At 34.6% G+C, this 22,313-nt stretch overlaps 1 protein-coding gene across 1 annotated transcript in view; it reads left to right on the plus strand.

The window, feature by feature from the left end:
* The first annotated feature begins 241 nt into the window (after positions 1–241).
* YTHDC2 (YTH N6-methyladenosine RNA binding protein C2) overlaps positions 242–22,313 on the plus strand; it is a 30,282-nt gene continuing 8,210 nt past the window's right edge. Inside the window, exons 1-22 of the mRNA XM_085305362.1 lie at positions 242–330; positions 2,972–3,168; positions 4,953–5,152; positions 5,694–5,860; positions 7,954–8,056; positions 9,289–9,445; positions 10,573–10,680; positions 11,785–11,933; positions 12,241–12,376; positions 12,744–12,870; positions 13,780–13,845; positions 14,783–14,961; positions 15,151–15,247; positions 15,330–15,417; positions 15,504–15,584; positions 16,510–16,592; positions 17,626–17,731; positions 17,843–17,962; positions 18,235–18,507; positions 18,982–19,108; positions 19,601–19,806; positions 20,183–20,378. Coding sequence (XP_085161488.1) covers positions 242–330; positions 2,972–3,168; positions 4,953–5,152; positions 5,694–5,860; positions 7,954–8,056; positions 9,289–9,445; positions 10,573–10,680; positions 11,785–11,933; positions 12,241–12,376; positions 12,744–12,870; positions 13,780–13,845; positions 14,783–14,961; positions 15,151–15,247; positions 15,330–15,417; positions 15,504–15,584; positions 16,510–16,592; positions 17,626–17,731; positions 17,843–17,962; positions 18,235–18,507; positions 18,982–19,108; positions 19,601–19,806; positions 20,183–20,378 — 3,055 coding nt within the window. The remainder of the gene's footprint in view (positions 331–2,971; positions 3,169–4,952; positions 5,153–5,693; positions 5,861–7,953; positions 8,057–9,288; positions 9,446–10,572; positions 10,681–11,784; positions 11,934–12,240; positions 12,377–12,743; positions 12,871–13,779; positions 13,846–14,782; positions 14,962–15,150; positions 15,248–15,329; positions 15,418–15,503; positions 15,585–16,509; positions 16,593–17,625; positions 17,732–17,842; positions 17,963–18,234; positions 18,508–18,981; positions 19,109–19,600; positions 19,807–20,182; positions 20,379–22,313) is intronic.

A 22,313-nucleotide genomic window follows, 5' to 3' on the forward strand; every position in this document is an offset into this window, starting at 1 on the left:
CCGGCGGGCGGGCCCCGAGCGGGCGCCTTTCTGTGAGGCGAGCGGCGCGCCCGTGCGAGCCCTCCGCCCTCACAGGTGCGAGCGCGCGGCGGCGGCGGCGGCGGCGGGCTTTACCACCCTCCGCAGGAAGACGCTAGCGTGTGGCCTTGCGAGAGGGAAAAACGCGTAACACCGAGGCGGTGGCGTCGAGAATGTTGCACGTTGTATTGTCGCATTTGTTCTCTTTATCGTATTTCTAGAAATGGAGTTTCCTTCTTCTTTGACTAGTACTGAAAGAGCTTTTATTCACCGTCTCAGTCAGTCTCTTGGTCTGATTTCTAAAAGTAAAGGGTAAGTTGGAACATGATTTAGTTCAGAGTAAATGTATGAAATTTAATTGCTAGCTGCAAACGCATGGGATTTCATTCTTAGCTGGAAAATGACCTGTATTTCTAGTGTTGCCTGCGTTTTTACAAAAGATTATACTAAGGAGAAAAGGCTAAAAGGAAAGACAGAGTAATGTTGTCTTTAGCTTTGTTTTAGGTCTAGCTTGTGACATGCTTAGTTTAAGATAGCTTGCCCTTTTACTCTCTTTTGGTTTTCATGTATTCATTAAAAAAAAAAAAAAGAAAAGAAAAAACTACCTACCAGGTTCAGTTCTGCTTTAACTGCACTACCCTGTGCCCAAAGTTTTTACATAGTATCTGAGAATTTGACAGAGTAAAATCACATGGAGGTGCTGTTGCAGCTACAAAGTAGTGCTTTTGTTGAGAAGGGCAGGAAAGAAGGATTCCTTTGCAGATATTTGAATTTTTTTTCTCTTGCCCCACTCTGATTTTCTGAAGAGAAAATCCATGTTTATTTACTTGATGAGCTTGGATAAAAGCCAAGAATGTATTTTCCTTGGGATGTAAGATGGCAGAGCAATAAGAAGGGAAAAGTTAAGAAAAGACTCAGATGGAGTGCCATGCCATTTTTTTTCCTTTGTAAACTGTTGTATAGCTGTAGCAGCATTTGTTGTTCTTCACTTTTGGTGAAATTTAATGATTCTCGCAAAAATAGCAGAAAATACCAATTCTTTGATTAATACTAACCTGCCAACTTTCAGTGGGTAAGCACAATTCAGTATTGTTCSTGCTGGATGCATATCTTTGCTTCACTGTGCTTGAATAAGCTCTTCTKAAACCATCTTGCTTCTATATTGACTCCAGTCTCAGAAGTATTGCMGCTGATTTTGAGGTGAATCCCTGAGGCAATAAGTTTAGTTGAACTTTTGTATCTTTGTATCATATTTTGGGAACAGGGAGCATTGGAAAGCCATGTTAGAAACACCCATATAGTCAGCAGAAACATGCTTGRATTGTGCAGTGCCTGGGCTGAACTATAGCTGGTAAAGCCTGTTTGAATCCTTATTGGTTCTTTGTAAAGCTACTTAAGTGTCTGTAAGCAGCTTCCTAGTAGGTTCTGTGGTAGATTGTTTACAGTTTTTTCTGTTATCCAGAGTGTTCAAGGTGATAAGAATCTTGGAAAACAATTGAACTAAAATTTGATCAACTCAGAAAAAGGGAATGCTCACCTAGGAAGATACAAACTTTATCTTTTTTGGCTGTAATAATACATTGCATATGAATTAAAAAGGAAATTTGTTTTTCTAGACTTCAGTGTTCTACTTGGGTTTAGTCTCACTAAATTTCTTCAATAATTTTCTTAAAATAGCATTTGAAATGATCAGTCTTTATTTAAAAACTTGATCATGATTGGTTTTCATCGTTGTGTTTCTTGACAGAGTATTATTTTAATGTTAACATTCACTATCGTGTCTGTACTTGTTGGTTAAGCTGAATAAATAGCAGAAACTTTTGGGAACCACGAGACAGTATTTTGTGTCCATATATTTTTTTTTTTCCTTTCAGTTGACCGAGCATATGTTAATATTTACAGAAACCTTACTGTAAGCTCTTCATAGCCAGCATGGGTTTTTTTCTAACATTGAGTTGGTGTACATATGGTTGWGTACAAGAAGTTGCTGAGATGTAAACTACTCGAGGCTAGGAGCATACTCAGGGGAAGTATTGCTGCACGATTCTTTTCTATTCTGACAACTTTTCCCTAGATGAGTGCTTTTTTGATCACTGTTTCAGCTTCAATATTTTTGTAGTTCTGAAATCTTGTATTGGCAAGGAGCTGAACCCAAGCTAATAGCTTAGAAAGCGGCTCTGTGCGCCGCTTTACCACCAGTGCATCTTTTAACCCCTGTCAAAGGCAGAGTATTTGGCTCTGGTATGACCTTATGATATTATCCTAGCAAGTCATGTTCAAAGTGCGTTGATAGCTTATTGTAGCCCATGCACAGAACAGTTAGATTTCAGACGTATTTACAACAGTTCTTTGCATTTCAGTATCAGAATTAAGTTTTAGCACAAATTAGCAGTAACTGTTTACACTGAAGTATTATGATTAAATGTATCGGTTATAATTCTAAATTGTAAAACTTGCTTTGATAATGAGCATTATAGGAATCTAGGTGCCTTTTGTTTGTTTTACTGGATTTGCTTAAGACTTTTAATGTTACTAGAATACAGGTCATTTTTCTGTTGCTTGTTATTTGTTGATTTTAACAACCTCTAGATCTCTTAAATTTGTCTAGAAATCATTGTGTAATATGGGGCTATCTACGGTCTTTTGGTAAACAAATGCAATGATAGCCCTTTAAAAGAAAGGACAACTGAACAGTGTTACATTATGGAAGCCTAACTGTAAAACTATACAAGATTTGGACACCAGAATTCTCCAGTGTTTGTGCTACACTACTTCATGTTAACAGCAAGTGGTTTGGGTGGTAGATGTTTTAGTGCAGTGTACCTGCAGGTTTCTAGATGACTTTTTATTTGAAAATAATGTTAAAGTAGTCAAGAAAGAATTTTTGTTAAATATCATTACGTAGAGGTAAATACGTTACTTATCCATAATACACAATTTCTCTTCCTTTCAGGAAAGGAGCAAATCGATACCTGACCGTGAGGAAGAAAGATGGATCAGAATTGGCACATGCAGTAATGTCATGCTGTTTGACTCCCAATACGAAACATGCTGTGCGGAGCTTAATTCAGAGGTTTCCTGTCACAAATAAAGAACGAACAGAACTTCTGCCAAAGACTGAGCGAGGAAATGCTTTTGCTGTTGAAGCTGGTATGTTCATTGTGTGTTCTGATATGGACTTGTAAATCAACACTGTTTAAAAAAACAGTCAAAAAAACCCACAAACCACAAAAYGAAAAACTTTTCTTTCTGTTTCTCCTCCCACCCCAAATGGAAAAGTGCCCCAAATCAGTTAATTCTCTTGGCCTTTAATTTTTAGTATAAAGTCTTGTAAACATGTTTGCCTGAGGAAATATAATTTAAGCAATCATGTCATTCACATTTTGKTGTCTCCTTTTCTGCCAAGTTACTTCTGAATCTTTTGGCCAGTTCCAACCAAATTTGGCTGGAAAAGTACATTTCTCAAAGACATGAATTCCTACAAGTTCTGAGGTGGAAGTGAAGAAAGAGAGGCTCTCAAGACTGCTGTGTGAGAACAATGTTATTAGGAAACCAGGCTGTATTTGTTTTACTGCTCAGAGAAATGCATATTCTTGATAAAACAAGAAATCTATTTTTCTATTGTCATCTTCTAACAGTGCACTTGATTGTGAACTAAAAACTTAATTATCTGAGCTGGATCTCCAGAACACGAAAGAGTTCATTGTAAGACATACTTTTGATATATCGGTGGGATTTTTTTGTTRTTCTTGTTGTTTTAACACAGAATAATTTTAACAAGGTTATTGCATTCTGTTCTTGTGCACAAAACTAGATGTAGTGCAGAAAAAATACTTCCATCRGTGTGCTTTTTTCCTTTGAGTATTTCATATTTTTGATGGTTCATGCTTTTAAGTGCTTCTTTTATTAATTTTCATTAGGTGATATTTTAGTAGGTTAATGAATTGTTTATCAAACAGAGGGAAATGATAATAAAAGTACTTAATAGCAGCTCCTTAGAAAAGGAAGGTGTAAACTAATAAAGAATGTAAAATTAATCTCTTTACTACTSCTGGATATTACTTTTATGGTTTTTGGTCCTTTTAATCTGTTAGTCTGCATCATTCTTGGCAAGACAATACTACTTGTAATTTAATATATTAAGCTGTTAATCACGTTACATATATGTGATTGAATTTACATCAAGCTTTTCATTAAAAAAAAAAAAAGCAAATTCAGTGTTAGTAAATACCACTGAATTTGAAGCAGTCTGTAGTTCTGAAGATTTACAAGTTCTTTGAATACTTACGTATTACTTTRTAATACGTGATGGTGCACATTGTGTGTATTTATTTTGCATAATTTKTGTTACTTAAGATAAATCATTTGGACCAGAGCATTAGACTGTATAAGATGGCCTAAGAGAAAGTAATGAAGATGAGAGARAATGTGAAAGGAAGAGTATGAAGTACAATAAAATTGTTTTTTTTTTTCCCTGAGAAGACATATTTGTCAGTTTCAAGTAAATTAAAAAAATCRTTTATTTAACTATGGAGTCACTATTTCTCTGCAAACTGTGGAAATGCCGATGTCTAAAAGTGATACGAAAGCCAAGAAAATATGCTAGACTACTCTTCTCGAATTTATTTTCTAGCTCTTTTTGCTTTTGATGCATAATAAATATTTTCAGACTTCTTTGAGCAATGTTTTGAGAAAGCTATGTGTTTTTTTTCTCCTCAAAATAGCTATAAAAGTAGTAACTTCTTTAAAATTATTTCAAGCACGGAAACAGGATGCCTTACTATGAATGTGTTCTTTAAATGTGTAATGGGTGTGTCACTTTGTTTATAGAGATGCACATAAAGTCAGGGATGCTCATTTTTCTTTAGGATTATTCARTAATAGTGACTTTTGTATCTGTCTGTGTGTATATGAATTGTAACTTCTCTTCTCAGAAAACAGAGAAATGAGCAAGACTAGTGGACGACTTAACAATGGTATCCCTCAAGTTCCAGTGAAAAGAGGAGAATCGGAGTTTGATTCCTTCAGGCAATCACTACCAGTTTTTGAAAAACAGGAAGAAATTGTCAAAATAATTAAGGACAATAAAGTTGTTTTGATTGTAGGAGAGACTGGATCAGGAAAAACTACTCAAGTATGTTACTTCAATGAAATTAAAAAAAAAATATTTATACAAAACTAATGAAATTTCTGTAATAGAGGATTTACTCAGGCTAATTTTCTAGCTTTTTTTTCCCTATAGTAGAAAACCTTGAGTTTTTGATAAAACTCAATTTCTTGCTTTTGAATTACTGAGTCAGCAGATGCTTATTGAAAGAGTAAATGGTTCTGCACAATTTTCTGACATAGTTTTCCATTAGTATAACTTGAAATATTTTAAGAAATATAGCTGCTATTTTATTTAGCTCTTTTCCTTCTAGCTTTCTTCTCAAAGTCTTTTTTTTAAAGATCCCTCTGAAGGAGGAAGGAAAAGCTTTGGCTTGTGAGGAAGCCTAAATTTGACATTAGAGRTGTATTTTTGCTGTCTTTCTGCCCCTTCAAGTATGTTTGACATGGTAATCTTCTTGCAAATCCTTTTGCAACCTGTATAATACTGAGATACAGTTAAATTTCTTCCCTATGGTAGAAAGCTATAACTTTATCACACTAAAAACTAAATCCATTTTTTTTTATAGATTCCTCAGTTCCTTCTTGATGACTGTTACAAAAATGGAATTCCCTGTCGTATATTTTGCACTCAGCCAAGGCGCTTGGCAGCTATTGCTGTGGCCGAAAGAGTGGCAGCAGAAAGAAGAGAAAAGATTGGCCAGACAATTGGTTATCAGATCCGATTAGAAAGCAGGTAGTAACAATATTTCTAAAAAGTCAGTTATCTTGTGTAGCTATCTTTCATCTTTGTGCATTTTGAAGTACAGTGTTTGGGGTATAGCCCAAACTGTAGCCCTTGGGATAAAGGCTCAAATAAACAAAGAGTTCATCCTAGTTAGTAAAGTATAACATACATTATTTCAGGTAATAGAATATTCAAGGGTGAAAAACAGTTCTTCTGTAGACTTGTAGTTCCATGTAGTAGATTGTCTTACGTAAGTGAATTGCAGGAGCATCCGCTCAGTTTGTGCTTTGGTGGGGATGGGAAGGAGTATTCTTGTCTTACTTGCAGATCAAGCCTACTTTTTTCTCTTTTTTTGTTCTCCTTCCCCTTTTTTTCCCCCTTTAAAATGCATAGGTTCTACAAGTTTTGGAGATAGGTAGGAGGACCAAGGTGTTCTAACAAAAGTGAGAGTTAATAGGAGATCTAACAGGAAAAAAACAAAACTCTGGATGATGAAGTTGGGCATAACTTACCTATCTAGTTTGGTTTAAATTTAGTTGTTGTTTTTTTTTTCAACTTTGTCTTTTGATTTTTTTAAAGCATAGTGATATAAAAAGATTTCTAGGTCATTTTAGGAATATGTTCCTAAAGCAGAATAGGAATAGATGAAAGTCTGAAATTGAGTGGAATTTCTAAATTTGTTGAGTGGTGTAGTTGATGGTKTTTCCAGGAATTGGCAGCAGTGTGGAGGTGAGTGAGAAGAAAGTAGCAAAGGATATGGCTGGTTATGTGGTGTGTGTGGAAGAAGATAATAGGTAGCTAAAGAAGACAAACTCAGTAGAACAATAAAGCTAAGTTATAGAAGAATCTGAATATGCRTACAAAAGCTCACAAGCCTATGAAGGGATTTAAAGAGGTACTAAAGACGAGTTGCAACTGAGGTGTATGATTAGTGTGTGGAAGTATTATGATAGCTGAAGAACAACTCAGTAAAAGTCAGATCAAAGTGGATGAGCTACTAGAAGCAGTGTGAAAGTATTATTTAAGATGAACTAGTAGGGTTCTTGAGAGTTTTTGGAAGGGCAAATGGTAGGGATGGGAATATTTCCAACACTGAGTGAAAATGGTGGGAATAGGAATGTTTACAGTCACACGCCTGTATAATCTATTTTATTTTATTAAATTCTATTAACTGTTAGAGCAATGAGGATTTCTGTAAGAAGCTGCTAGAGAGGAATATTAGAGATTAGAGATGATCCATCAAGAGTTCATCTTGATTGCATTCTTCAAATTTGGGAGGAAGTTGAAAGAATTGAATTCCAAACTTGGAAAGAAGTGTACCTATGATAACTGAATGAGTTTTGTGCCTTCAAGAAAATACCTGTAGAGCACCATATAAAGGAACTTTTMAGAATTCAGACAGGCAGTGTTGGAGAAAGTAGTGACAATTTTTTTCTGAACTTACACAGCTAACTCTRCTATGGGTACCAGAGTAGTAGCTTTTACAGATTTTGAAGTTCCTGAAGAAAAAAAAATCATGCATCAGCTGATTTTATGTCATCCAGTTAATTATAGGCAGTTATAGTTGAAATATACATTGAAAAATGGGAGCCTGGTTTTTGCAAAGCAGTCCACATGGATTTTTTTTTCCAGTAAATTAAACAATGCAAACTCTGTAGGCTCTTTTTGTTTGTTTCAATTTAAATCTGACTTTGTCAATGAATTAACTGCAACTCATCTTTAGTACCTCTTTAAATCCCTTCATAGGCTTGTGAGCTTTTGTACGCATATTCAGATTCTTCTATAACTTAGCTTTATTGTTCTACTGAGTTTGTCTTCTTTAGCTACCTATTATCTTCTTCCACACACACCACATAACCAGCCAGTAAGTTTTGGAACATAAGCCCTAAGATTTTTCAAGAACTTTCTGAGAAAAGGTATTTTTCAAAAACACATAGTGAGCCTGAATTCTTTGGTAAAAGAACTATAATTCAGCCCCCCCCTTCTGGTAAGCAGCTATTAAATCCTTAAATTTTTAATAAATAGAGCAAAGATAGCATGTATTTACATAACACAGTTAAATGGTGCAAAGGACTGAAACATCTTTATGTACTCTTCAATAGGGTTTCTCCGAAGACATTATTAACATTTTGCACTAATGGYGTACTACTTCGCACACTAATGGCGGGAGACAGCACTCTGTCCACAGTGACACATGTTATTGTGGTAAGAATCTTGTATTTCATGTGAGGGGGAGTCAGGTACATATCAATAACTGTAAGAAGAGATTCTAGGTGGTGGTCTTTATTAATTTGCTGAGCACTTAAGATGTTCTTGTTTGGGCGGAAGCTGAATTCAAGTGGCTTTTTTTCCTTTTTTTTTTTTTTTTGATCTGATATCTCATATGACTTTTTTGTAGAACAATAATTTTATTGACTTCACTTAAGTTCATGCTGATAATTGATTTTTTTGGGGGGGGAGGAGGGGAGGGATGGGTATCATGATGCAGCTGGGGAGAATAGAACCTGTAGTTGTTTGTAATGTCCTGTGTCAGAAACCAGAAGAATGTTAGAGTTTTAGGCAGGATATTGTAGATACGATTCAAAGTGAATGTGTCAGAAATTCTTGTACTTTTATTTTGAAGTCCAGATTAGCATAAATATCTTCAGGAACATGAGTGGTCTGATTCTTAGCAAATTACTTTAAGGGTGTTAGTTTATGAGGTGAATACTTATGCAGTGGAGTCTGAGAAGTCAATGGAACTAGAGAATTTATCACSTTGCTGAAATTAACATCTGTGTTGCTGAAGAGAGCATAATTTTAATTGCTTAAGTGCTAAAATGAAACAGGCAAGAATGCATGAAACGTTCTCATGCTTTCAGTCTAAAAATCTTGTATTTGCATCTCTACTCTGTAAGTTCATAATGTAAAACAAAATAAAAGAATGCAGCAACAAAGATGATAGCATCAGTTAAGACATGTGACTGAGAGGAAAGCTTATACCTGACCTAGTAATYTATACTCCACAATTAGAAGTCAGATTGTTTTCTTGAAATGCTCATCAGTGCTGAAATGAGAAGGTTTATGAAAGTAAGTTCTGTAGGATAGCAGTTTGTGTCAATTTGTGCCAATATTTTGGAGGTGAGAGGCATACAAATATAAACATCAGAAAAATTCCAGAAGTTCACCTTAGCCTCTGAAATCAAGCTCTATGTGGCTTAATTAACAGCACAGTCTGCCCTGATATCTTTATGATACTTTTTGAAACAGTTTGACTTTTGGGTATTAAAAAAAAAAAAAATCCTTATTTAAAGCCACTTTTTAATGTGGCTGTAATGTACCAAGAAAATACATATTTTAGTAGGAAAAACTTCACATTTTTCGAAAGGTGGTAATCTTGGATCCATGATGCTTATCTTTTTTTTTTTTCCTCTTTCCCTCCCCTCCCCTCCTTTTAGGATGAAGTACATGAGAGGGATAGATTCAGTGATTTCTTGTTAATAAAACTGAGAGATGTATTGCAAAAACAGACTGGTTTAAAATTAATTCTTTCCAGTGCTGCTCTAGATGCAAATCTTTTTATTAGGTATTTTGGAAGTTGTCCAATAATACACAGTAAGTATTTATGTCAACTCTTAAATCTGACTGTACCTGCCTAGGATTTATAAAGCTTAGTAAACTATAGCAAATCATTCTGAGTAATGGAGCATGGTAAATATATTGGATGAAGTTAATCAGAGTTAGAACAATGTTGTACTTTTGAAATACTTGCAATYTTTTTTTAAAGGCATTTTTATCACAGGAAGTACTGTAAGTGTGGGAATTCCCAGTCCTTGCCCCATGTAGGTGTTCAGATCAAGGAGCAGGAAAAAATTCCTGAGGCCCTATTTGCCAGGGTGTTACAGATCCTCGGATCTATGAGAGTCTGATTTTTTTCATTAATTCCAGTAGATTCTTGTTCCTACTTGACTGCTTCCTAAATTACATGAACCAAAGCTGATTACTCTAGGGCTATCTGAAGGAGAGAAAGGTCCTGGATGATTTCAACTCAACTATGGCAGAAGTCTACTAAGGGAGCAGAAACTTAAAATCTAGAGATGAAATTTTCACATGCAGAAGAACCTTAATATCCATAAAGGTAGTTTAGAAACACACAGTACTGAAAAAGAAATCAGGTTAAACTGTTAGGAGATACAGACCATTTGAAATGTCTCATTTGTTAGGAAGTATTCGGTAAAGCAAGCATTTGGTACACTTCTCTGATATGAAAGCCTTAGCTTTTTCATGGCATCTTGCACAAAAGCTGTATTATTGTTATATTTGTAACCTTTGTAAAAGAGTCAATCGTACAGTGGTAGCTAACAGTGAATTCTTTTCTTTAAGGTTAAACAAAAATGGCTATTTTTAATTTAAAAAAACAGAATAAAACTGTTGATCCTGTACATCTCTTCCCATAGTACTTCCATAGAATTCAAGAGGTTAGTGGAAGTCAGTCTACCCAGCTGGAACTGGCCTTTTTAAATGTTAATTTGCTTTGCAGTCCAGTAATATCAAGAAGAGAAATGCCTGATAAAGATACTCTTACAAGATTTTTCAAGAAAAGTAGTAGTTTTCCCTTCAACTAGACTTTTAATTTTTAATTGATTTCTTGTGTCTACAAAATTGCCTTTTTTTTTTTTTAATTAAGATTATTGATGGGCTCAGGGAACATCTAATATAGCATGAATCATTTACATTTTCAGTACAAGGAAGACCTTTTGAAGTTAAAGAGATGTTTCTGGAGGATGTTTTACGAAGCACTGGATATACAAATAAAGAGATGGTAAAGTACAAAAAGGAGAAACAGCGAGGTTGGTATAATTTTGGGAGAGAGGGGCAGAGGTGGGTAGGGAATGAGGCTCGTTGATTTATTGAGCAATTAAATGTAATGATTCGGTATGTAAAATTCCAAAGACAGAGTACTAGCTGAGACAAGATTAGATGAAAGCAAGCATCTTTAAGCTCTTAATATTTTTCATATTTAAGTAGATTAAGTAAAAATGATTTTCTTTCGCTCTCTTTTGATAGTTGCGTATTTTTTATCTCCATTTGATAGATACTATTTTATTTTTCCTAATTATTATGGAGTAGAATGGAATATAATTCTGTTTTGCCCACATGAAAGATGTAGAAGCAGAAACTATTATTTGATGACTTTTGGGTGCAAATTAAACTGCAACTGTTACAGAGGCAGGACCTTTGTTACTTTTAAAACATATTGCACAGCAGTGGTTCCTAGTTGTAACATTTTTCACTGTATTTCTCAGACATGAGTGTGTTTAACAGAACCATTAATCTACCTAAATTTAGTACAATTGTCTTTAGGTTGATTAAGTAGATATATTATTTGAAACAAAGTATTCCTAATTTACAACATAAGAAGTATACTTCTTAAATTAAGAGATAATGCAAAATGATTCCAGTATATGAAACATTCAGTCCTAAGTGTATGGTTATCATACTGCTGAGCTTTGATTACAGTGGATGGAAAAGTTCAGCTAAAGCACTGCCATGTCTTCTGCTGTTTCTTCTAACTGTATGCAAAAATTAGTTGTTACATGCAGGAGCTGCTTCATTTCTCGTTCGTTTTTCACTTCTGGAAAAAGATTGGGACTCAGAATTATTTACTTTGGAAACACTTTTAAATGTCCTGAGTTGGAATACTGGAGAGCTAGAAGGTTTTAACCGCAAAATGATATTTTTGCCTTGTTCTTAAAGCAGAGCTTTGCAGTGGTGGAATTTGGGAGCCCATAATTGCTGAAACTTTATGTTAGACTGGTACCAGGATTCTAGATTAAGTAAAAGATTTAATAGATTAAACCTTTTGGCTTAGTCTAACTACTTTTTGTAACAGAACGCAATGGATGACTAAAATCACTTTAAAACTTTATTTGGAAATATCTTACACATTTTAGAAGAAAAGCAGCAAAGCACTCTTACTGAGTGGTATTCTGCTCAAGAGAATAATAGCAAACCAGAATCTCAGAGGCAAAGACCTATCCCAAGTGTGGCTGAAGAGTATGACCTATTAGATGATGGTGGTGACACAGTATTCAATCAACTGGTAAGCATTTCGTTTTCTTTGAAAGATTTAGATTTACATTATATTAGTAAACACTTAAAAACTGGTTTATAGAGATACTATTCCTGTTGAGTTTCTAGGAGGGTATTAATATGTTCTAAAATATTAGTTTCTTTTTTTTATTATTTTAGTTGTTCCAGAATATAGCCAAGGTATGGTTTATTAGGTGATATAAGCATAGCAGTTAGTTGATTTAAATATGTTATTGTTGAAAGTACCTGCATATTATAACAAAAGACAAAAGAGTTTTTTTTAGAGATTCATCTTTCAATGCTGTTTTTTCTCTTAGACTGAAAAAGATGTAAATTGCCTTGAACCGTGGCTAATAAAAGAAATGGATTCTTGTCTTTCTGACATTTGGTTACATAAAGATGTTGATGCCTTTGCTCAGGTGTTTCATCTCATTCTAACTGAAAATGTCAGTGGTAGGTTTCCTTTGTTTATTTTATTCTACAATAGAGAAAAAGAAAACTAGGCAAAGAAGCCACAAAAATTCCGGTCATTATCTGTAGTTTGAAATCTTGTGTTATTTTCGTTTTCAAACGCTAACWGGAAAAACTGAAAGGGGTGATTTGGATTAGTGAATTGTGTATTTATTCATTATCGGACTTGTTCTGAAGTATTGGCAGATGTGTTATAGTATGTTTCTAAAATAGTGTTGAAATCTTAAAGTGACCAAAGGATGGAGTAAGGAAATAAACTTCGGGCTGGCTTTTGTGAATCGTTTGTATTACATTTAGATGAAATGATAACATTTGCATTGTTTTTTGCTGTTTCCTTTGTACTTGACAGTTGATTATAGGCACAGTGAAACCAGTGCGACTGCSCTGATGATTGCTTCAGGGAGAGGGTTTCTGAGTCAAGTAGAGCAATTGATCAGTATGGGAGCAAATGTCCACTGCAAATCATCCAATGGCTGGTAAAACCCAAACAATTAACTAAAAAATATTTATTCATATAAAATAAGACTTCTATTATACTTTCTAAATGAATTAATTCACTAATTTATCAGAGTACTGTAAACAGTAATACATTTTGACAGGCTAAACAATTTCTAACTTTTATTTCATCGTTCTTTTCTGTAATCTTAATTAAATTCTTAATTAAACACTCTTGAATATACAGATATACACTTCTGCTCTCGATGAATCTGATTCAATACACTGGGAAGGAAATGGRAATCTTTCTGCATGTACTGAATTAGAAGCAAAATGCTTGGCCACTTGTACTATAAGAGAGTAACTTCTATAAACTGACCAAAAAATACAATTGCAAGGACCTTTGCATTAGTATAGCTATAAATATACTCTATCACGTAAAAATATCTGTGTGCATCAGATTTTTCTGACTACTAATAATTTCTATAGAAAAATAAATATAGAATTACTGTAAATCATTGTAATTTGGAAAGATAAGAATTAGAATTCCAAGGGTTTGATATTTGGTAATACCACTGAATAAAAAACAAATAAAAAATAAAAAAAAACAAACCCTTGGACAGGAATACCATCAGGGAGGTGAACAGAATGATCGGCATTGTAAGAGGGTAACATCCATAARGTATCAGACAAACCAAAACACATATTACTGTAGAAGACATCTGAGCCATGTCTTTTAAGGGTGACTTCTGGGTGCTAGTGAAAGGACGTTGCAAAGGGCACAGCTTGCTTTTGCACTTTTTTTSAAGTCCAGCAGTAACTGTACTGATTAAACCATAATGCAGAAATTGATAAGAAAGTACACAATATCAGTTTTCTACTGACAGAATGTAGTATTCATATGTGTCTTTTGAAGAGAGAAATAATGAAGATCACTGTAACTCTTTCAGGATGGCTTTGGATTGGGCTAAGCACTTTGGACAGACAGAGGTTATTGACCTGTTGGAATCCTACAGGTAAACTATAATAACAAGAATAACATGGAGAATATTAATTTGTGTTTTGCCTTCTTTTAATCAAAACAGTTTGTAGTTTTGTGGATTCTGATATCTGGTCTAAATAGCTAGATTTATTTGGGCATAGGAACATTTTGAAAATACACTGTTATTACTCAACAGTTTGTTTTGTATTCAGTATCACAGTAATTACGATGACATAGGTCCTGGGATATATATAAGTCTAATGGTTAATACCTCTTAAGTCATTTACGTTCATCTTCTTCCACGACAGGAATGTCCACATCTTGGCAAGATGTAATTACATTAACTTAGCCTATATGTGTGGTGACGATAGCTGTTCCATAGTTGAAGTGCTACCATGTTCCCAAATTAAGGCTCTGTAATTAAAATGGAGCAAATCTATCTTCTACAGTTTTGTTGTTGTTATTTTTTTGGAGGGGGTGTATTGTCAATACATGATGTATCTATACTAAAAGAAACATTACAGGTGAGTGATACATCCATTAAAACATTCAAGATTTGTTTTTGAATTTACAGGTAATATTAACAGCTCTGTAGAGCTCTATTTTCTTATAATTTATGTTAGTGTAGTTTGTGTTAGTATAGTATCTGCTTATACTTCTGTAGCAGGAAAGTAGTTATAAAATACGTATCTYGTTTTAGGATTTTCCATTTAAGCAATAAAATAAATGGCATTTATACTTTCGGTTCCTTCAGGTTGCTTACTGTTGTGTTTCAATGACCTATAAGATGATTAAAGTTAATGCTAAACACTCAAGTTGCATGCTTTACTGGGTTAGTGCTTAAGTCACTGAGCAGTAATAGCGTTGTGGAGATGCTGTGGTGTTATGTTTTAAATATTTCTTATTAAAATTGAGCATAGTAGTCATGTTAGTCTTGACCTAAATTTGGCCTGTGTATTTATATATTTTAGTGCTTCACTGGAATTTGGAAATCTGGATGAAAGTTCCCTGGTCCAAACAAGTGGCAGTGACCTTAGTGTGGAGGACAGAGAACTATTGAAAGCTTATCATCATAGTTTTGATGATGAAAAAGTGGATCTGGATCTGATTATGCACTTACTTTACAACATCTGTCATAGTTGTGATGCTGGTAAGTGTATATATACACACTTCTGATAAACTGCTGTAGATTCAGCTTTTGCTGATAAATTGTACGCTCTGTTCAGTAATACCAAAGYAGTATTACTTTTAGGTACATGATGCTTAGGTATATTTTTGTATACTTGAAGTGAGTTTGTTTTTTTAACTCTGAATGCAAACTTTTTTTCCCCCCGCTTAGGAGCAATTTTAATATTTCTTCCTGGATATGATGAGATAGTTAGCCTGCGAGACCGTATCCTTTTTGATGACAAGAGATTTGCAGATAATGCTCACAGGTGAAAACTCAAGTTTATGTTATGACTTGAATTTTTTGTTTTTTGTGAAGATGCTTAAAAAGTGTTTTCTGTTTTGCATTAGATACCAAGTTTTCATGCTTCATTCAAATATGCAGACTTCAGATCAGAAAAAGGTGCTTAAGAGTCCACCTTCTGGCATCCGCAAAATAGCAAGTATCATATGACTTTTTCCAATGTTATATTGATTTATACTGTCTTTTGCTTCTACAGTTACTACATTTTTTTTTAATTACAGATTCTTTCTACTAATATTGCAGAAACCAGCATCACAGTCAATGATGTTGTATTTGTTATTGATTCAGGGAAGATGAAAGAGGTATGGTTGTCTTAAACTTGCTTTTGATTGATACTGTTTTAAAATACTAATATGAGAACATAAACTTTGAAGGATTTTTATTAGTAGGCTTAGTGCTAATACCTGTTGAAATACATACCAAGTAACAAAATGTCATGAGCAGTTTTGACACCTATTTGTTTTATGATAGATACTGTAAACAGCCAGCTTTTGGAACCCTGGAAAAGCTGCTGCAGGCTGACTTTTTTTTTTTTTTTTATTATTATTATTATTATTACTTTTTTTTTAAATGCAATCTTCTTTCAATTTCAAGGAATGTCCATCTGTTTAGACCTCCGTCTTTCTAAGTCAGAGAGAGCTGAGAGTTCTATCTGTCCTGTTACTGTATCCAGACGAGGTCTAATCCCTATCTAAGTTTTTAAGCTTTGTTTTTTGTCAAGTATTGAATGGCACTTCCCTAAATACTTGTACAGCAAGCATGAGATAACATACATACAGTGAGACATTTTTAAGACCTAGGGTATGGCTTAGAAAATCAAACCGAATTTCAGAGGACATTTACTCAAGTTCTGGTGGTAATACAATTGAGTTTTGTATTTTTACACTAAACTTAAAACTGGGAAATCATTTTTAAGTGTGACAAAGAAGAAAACTTTATTGCATATAATAACATCTTTTTGCTCGGTTTCTGATATTGCAAAACACAATCTGTGTTACAAATTACTTATTGACTGGAAARTTTCTGATTAGAAAACTGTATAGGAGAATAGTATTGCAAAGAAGGGGGCATAAATTCACTTGAAAATAAACTGCTTTAAAACATACCCTTGTGTCAGAAGCTGCTACTATTCTTAGAGACTTGTTTTGATGAGCTAAGTCATTAGTATCCTTTATTTCATATACCTTATTAAATCTTATTTTTGTGTTCTTTACTTTTCTATAATAGAAGTCTTTTGATGCACTGAATTGTGTTACTATGTTAAAAATGGTGTGGATTTCAAAAGCCAGTGCTATCCAGAGAAAAGGCAGGTAATAAATTGTTTATACTGAATTTTATTTTGCAAACATCTAGCATCTTGTATACTTAAAATAAAATCCACAAAGAAAGAGCAGCCATGGTGGATCGCATCACAAATCCTGTCCAGKTTCCTGTCTGGTAATGGCCAATATTTATTGTGGGAGAGGAAGAGGGTAGGGTCATCGTGCACTTCATCAGAATTTCCCAAGTCCTAGAAAACTGTGATTCAAGGACTTTCCAAATCTTGTTTTAGGTATGAATGTCTTTCCCCATATTTGAATATTTTCTTGAAATTTTTTTTTAAAGTAGATATATTCACTTTCTTCTTCATGGGTAGCACCTGCAATATGTGAGTAGTTAGTGTTACGCAGCTTACCTGTCTGTGGGCAAAGAGCTGCCTTTTGCTAGTTTTTGATGCCTCTTCATCCCCATATTAGAAGAGTTATTGAACAATCATTCCTTATCTGTGCTTCTGCAAACAGTTTGCAACTTTGTAGACTTTCATCATATTCTTTCCAACCCTGGGTGAAGTCTAAGAGAATATGTAGTGACGAGTACCCATGTTTGTTGATATAATGTCAGTACTAACCTGCAGGAATTTGGATGTTGAGCATTTGCTGTGTCTGTCCCTTCCCTTTTAAGTTGTCTGCCATTTAGTCCTGTGATGACTTCTTTTGGTTCCACATTGGGTTCCAAATTGGATTCCAAATTTGGAGGAAATGAAATTTATTACTTACATTCCTTACAGGAAAGGACAGTGAGATTTGGATTTATCTTAGGTTAGCAAAAACCCCACACCTGCTTAAATAGGACCTCTTCTTGTTGTCTGAATCTTCTGATGTTGGGGTAAAGTTACAATGACAAATTTCTGTATTACCAAAAAAAAATCCATTTACTGGAAAAGATCTCACTTCGTGTGTGGGCCTTATGCTTAATGACAAAATTACCTTTGCATTGCACCTGCTTCTGTGTTTTTTGCTTAAAATAAAACAAAACTAAAAAGACTTACTTGTAGTTGAYGACTTCTAATATTTGATATTCAAGGGCTGGTCGCTGTCGACCAGGAGTCTGTTTCCGTCTCTTCAGCAAGCTCCGATTTCAGAATATGTTGGAATTTCAGACACCAGAACTTCTAAGGATGCCACTTCAGGTATATATTTGGTTATAAATCATACTTTTTATGTAGTATTACCACATCATATTATTACAAAATACTGATTTTTGGACAGTCTGAACATTCTTTGTTTTTTTTAACTTACAGGAACTCTGTTTGCACACAAAATTGCTGGCTCCAATTAATTGCCCAATTGCTGACTTTCTCATGAAAGCTCCAGATCCTCCACCAGCTTTAATTGTGAGAAATGCTGTGCAAATGCTTAAGGTTTGTGATGCGTCAATATGCTCTGTTTTATATGTAGTGAGACCTTTTTGTTTAGTCATTCTGAGATGCTTTGGATTTTTGTTTCACTTTTGTTGTATGGAGGTGCCTTGTTAATGGGAGAGAGACTACCTAAAACTCTCATCTAGAAATTTCACATGGTTTAACTTGAGTTCTTGGTATTTGAATCTAATTTAGTTAATGTCYCATATTTATTTCTTTTCTACTTTTGTTATAAACTCATTCCCCCCCCCCTTTCTCTCTTTCTAATTCAGACAATAGATGCTATGGATACTTGGGAAGATCTCACCGAACTTGGCTATCACCTGGCCGATTTGCCAGTAGAGCCACACCTTGGTAAAATGGTGTTGTGTGCAGTTGTTTTGAAGTGCCTGGATCCTATTCTTACCATTGCTTGCACTCTTGCCTATCGAGATCCTTTTGTCCTACCTACACAAGCATCTCAAAAGCGTGCAGCCATGCTGTGTAGAAAACGTTTTACTGCGGGAACATTTAGTGACCATATGGCACTTCTCAGGGCTTTCCAGGTATTGTTTCATCTTCAGAAAGAGTACTAATCACTAAAGATTTCATAATCAAAGGAAATGATGTACCTACAGAGCTGGAGGTAGAATAGATAGACTATAATTAATTCTTCAGAGAASAAACAGCCTAGTGACAGTTTATGGAACTTGCTAATAATTTTACCTGTAGGAAACATTTTTTCAGATTATTTTTATCATATTACTTGCTAGTCTAATTAAACTCGGAATGTTACAACAAGATGTCATTTTAGTTATCAATGTGATAGGCTATAAAATAACCTGGAGATTTATGTTAATTTAGACAAACAGATAAAAATAACTTGACCAGAATAAGTCTGGCTTGATTATAGCTCCCCTTACAGATGTGGTTTTTTTCTTCACTTTATTGACATATATTTCACTATACTTAAAACAAAAATGCACTTGTTGTTTTTAGTTAATCAAATTTATAGGCAAATGCAAAAACACTGTTTACAGGCATGGCAGAAAGCACGGAGTGATGGCTGGGAGAGAGCCTTCTGTGAAAAGAACTTTCTTTCTCAAGCCACGATGGAAATCATCATAGGAATGAGAACACAGTTGCTTGGTCAGCTCAGAGCTTCAGGTAAGTAGCTCATAAAGAACCTCAGCATAGGTTTGGAGTCCAGCCTAGTATCAACAGTAACAAGAATAGTGTTCACTGGTACCAGTTCCTTCCTTAATTTGAAATGGACTGATATGCATTCATTCTAGACAAGATGYGGATTTTAGACTGAAGAAGGGTAGTTGGGGAACAGAATTAGATGCTGATCTAACTGAAACCACCCTTATTGTTCCACGTTTTACTAGCTGCCATAGCACAAGATTTGTTTTCTTGGATTTTTATGTTCTATTAAATCATTTCTGTATGAAATGTCTTTGTGTTGTAAAASTAACTCTATTTTGTGATAGCAAAACTCATTATCTAGAAATATCTGAATCTATTTTTTTTTACTTGATGGTAAGGTTGACAGTATGAAAAACTTTGCAAATTTGTACTATATTTCACTTGATTTCTCRACAGGATTTTGAGAAGAGAAGTCCAATATAAAATGTTTTTGTCATCTTCCTTGTTCAGGTTTTGTTAGAGCYAGAGGAGGAGGTGATATCAGAGATGTTAACACTAACTCTGAAAACTGGGCTGTAGTTAAAGGTGCCTTAGTGGCTGGGATGTATCCAAATCTAGTGCATGTGGACAGAGAAAGCCTCATTTTGACTGGACCAAAGGAGAAGAAAGTACGGTTTCATCCTACCTCYGTTCTTAGCCAACCTCAGTATAAAAAGGTAAAATCTTTTAAAAGTGGAGTGCATGCATAAACACTGCTTCTTAAAAAACTTTTTTTCCTTCAATTGCCGAAATAAAGAATCGGAGTCAGTTTATTTTTTACAGTATTGTTGCTTCAGAACTTGCTTYGGTTAGTCCTCTGCTTGTGTAGAATGAGACAAAGTGGCAAAAAAAAAATAGTTACAGAACTGTTTTGAAGATGCAACAATCCTGCTGATAGCAAGAAGGGGTTCTGCTTTGAAGCAGGGATTTTTAGGTTGGTTTTTTTTTAAGCAAAATATTTGGCTTCAAAGGTATTTTATTTACATGCTCATTCACTCTATTAATTTCAAATCAAAGGTAAAACAGCCTAAGGTCTTACTTGCTTTTGCACAGATTCCTCCAGCAAATGGGCAAGCTGCAGCCATTCAGGCACTCCCTACAGACTGGCTCATATATGATGAAATGACAAGGGCTCACAGGATAGCAAATATCAGATGCTGTTCAGTTGTAACACCTGTCACTGTGTCGCTCTTCTGCGGACCAGCTAGGTTACCAAGTAATGCTTTGCAGGAGCCTTCATCCTTTCGAGGTATAAACATCTGTTGATATGCAGTAGTAAGTAATATGGAAGGATTATCTTTTTGAGAATATTGTATGTATATATTTGCTAAATCTCAGAATTATAACACCAGAGTTCTTGTAGCTTGTTGACCCTGTAATAAATATGAGARTTGCATACAGATAGTTTCAGAATTGCATTTTGATTCTATTGAATTTAACTTTTTACTATTGACAAGATTAAAAAAAAAAAAGAAGAAAAATACAGAATTAGGAGCTTAATTCTTCAGCAGTATTGTCRGAAAGAATCCCCATCCCTGATCTTTAATCCATTAGTGTTTGGTCATATTTGAAGGCTATGAAACAGTTATGACAGGGATAGTGATCTGCAGTCACAGTCTACAGTAGACCTGTGTGAGCTGAAGAGTTGATTTTCTTTGTAAACGTTTAATGGATCATGCCAGGGGAGTGGTAGTTCCTGTGTTGTACCTACAATTCATCAATGATCATGATCTTTCTTGAAGAAAAAAATTCAAGTATTGTTTCCTTTACCCCCATCTTTGTTACTTGAACCAAGCCAGATTCACGTAAATGTCATTAGTGCATTAATGCCTGAAGTCTCAGCTTTCTCTAGTATAAGGTTGTTGAAATATAGTAATGGTCTTTTGTTCTTTTCTTTCTATTTTGTTCTTTCACCCTCTTYCTTACTGTGTTATCTATTTGTGGAGATATGGCAAATAAAACACCAGGATCCTTAAAGGACAGAAGAGTTTTGCTCTCATGTATCTGAGGCTAGCTAACCAGATAAGGGATCTGTGRACAAATGAATTGGGGCTGAAGTACCTTGGAAATTATATAAATAACTGTTCTGCATTATGTCTCATTTGAGAGCCTTTTAATAGCATGTTGGGTTATGAAAAATAAAACAGATTTATAGAAGGTTTTTCTCCAAGATTTGAATGCTAGTTGCTTAAATGAATGAGAAATAGATATGCCACTCAGTGTTGTCCTGGACAAAATGTCTTCAAGTTGAGTGACTKCATACTGACTTGAGACAGCCTTATACTTAGTTGATGAATAAGATAATGTGATTACTGATTAATTTGTAATCATAGAATTTATAATTAAWCCTAAATTACTTTTGACTAATGCAATTCTAGTTAATCATTGAAGGATATGTAGATTCTGTAGCATTTGACTTGAAGATCTGCTATTTTTAATCTCTGAAATTAATTTGAAATACTGTGTGTAGMTCAGATTCACTGCTCCTAGAAGCATGAAGAGCCTAGTTAGGATAGGCTTTGATACAGAAGAGTAACTAGGTAGACCTACTGTAGTAAGGAATTTATTTCTTTCTAAACAAAGATTATACATTTGGCACACCAGGCCCCTGCTTTTTCCCTAAATACAATTATCCAACCTGCTTTAGAGGAGATCGAAGGCTCTTCTGAACTATGTGTATGGTAGTTGTCCCTAGATTGTAGCAGCTGCTAGTAGTTCCTCTGTTCCTACTGTCTTCCTTTCTTCCTCTTTTCAAATACCCACACTTTTTCCCTTCTCTCTGTTATTATTCCTGCAATTTCAGTGGTGTAACCAAGAGCAGAGACCAGTCTGGCCACTGAAGGCAAGGGCAACATGAAGTTTATTTTTTAACTTCATGGCAGCGGTAATCATGTCTTTGGCTGGAAAGAACTTGTTTGTGACATTAGGAATCGCTATAATTATCACACCACAGTGCCTATTCTGAAAATATTTAGTTTGGTATTAGGTATTAAAATTMTAAAAATAGCTTAAAACTTTTTCTGTCTAATATTTTTTCAGCAAGCAATAGCAAATCRTTTTTCCAGAAGAAAGGCAAGCAGTATTGTTATAGTACATCAGTTGAATTTATACGTATGAATCTTCATGGGCTCATATGCATAAATCATATTTGTGTTTTTCTGAAATATCACAAATTATAGTAGAA

The sequence above is a fragment of the Rhea americana genome, unplaced genomic scaffold (genome assembly GCF_003343005.1).
Source record: "Rhea americana isolate MKP2758 unplaced genomic scaffold, rheAme1 scaffold_22, whole genome shotgun sequence".
In the NCBI taxonomy this organism is placed as follows: Eukaryota; Metazoa; Chordata; class Aves; order Rheiformes; family Rheidae; genus Rhea; species Rhea americana.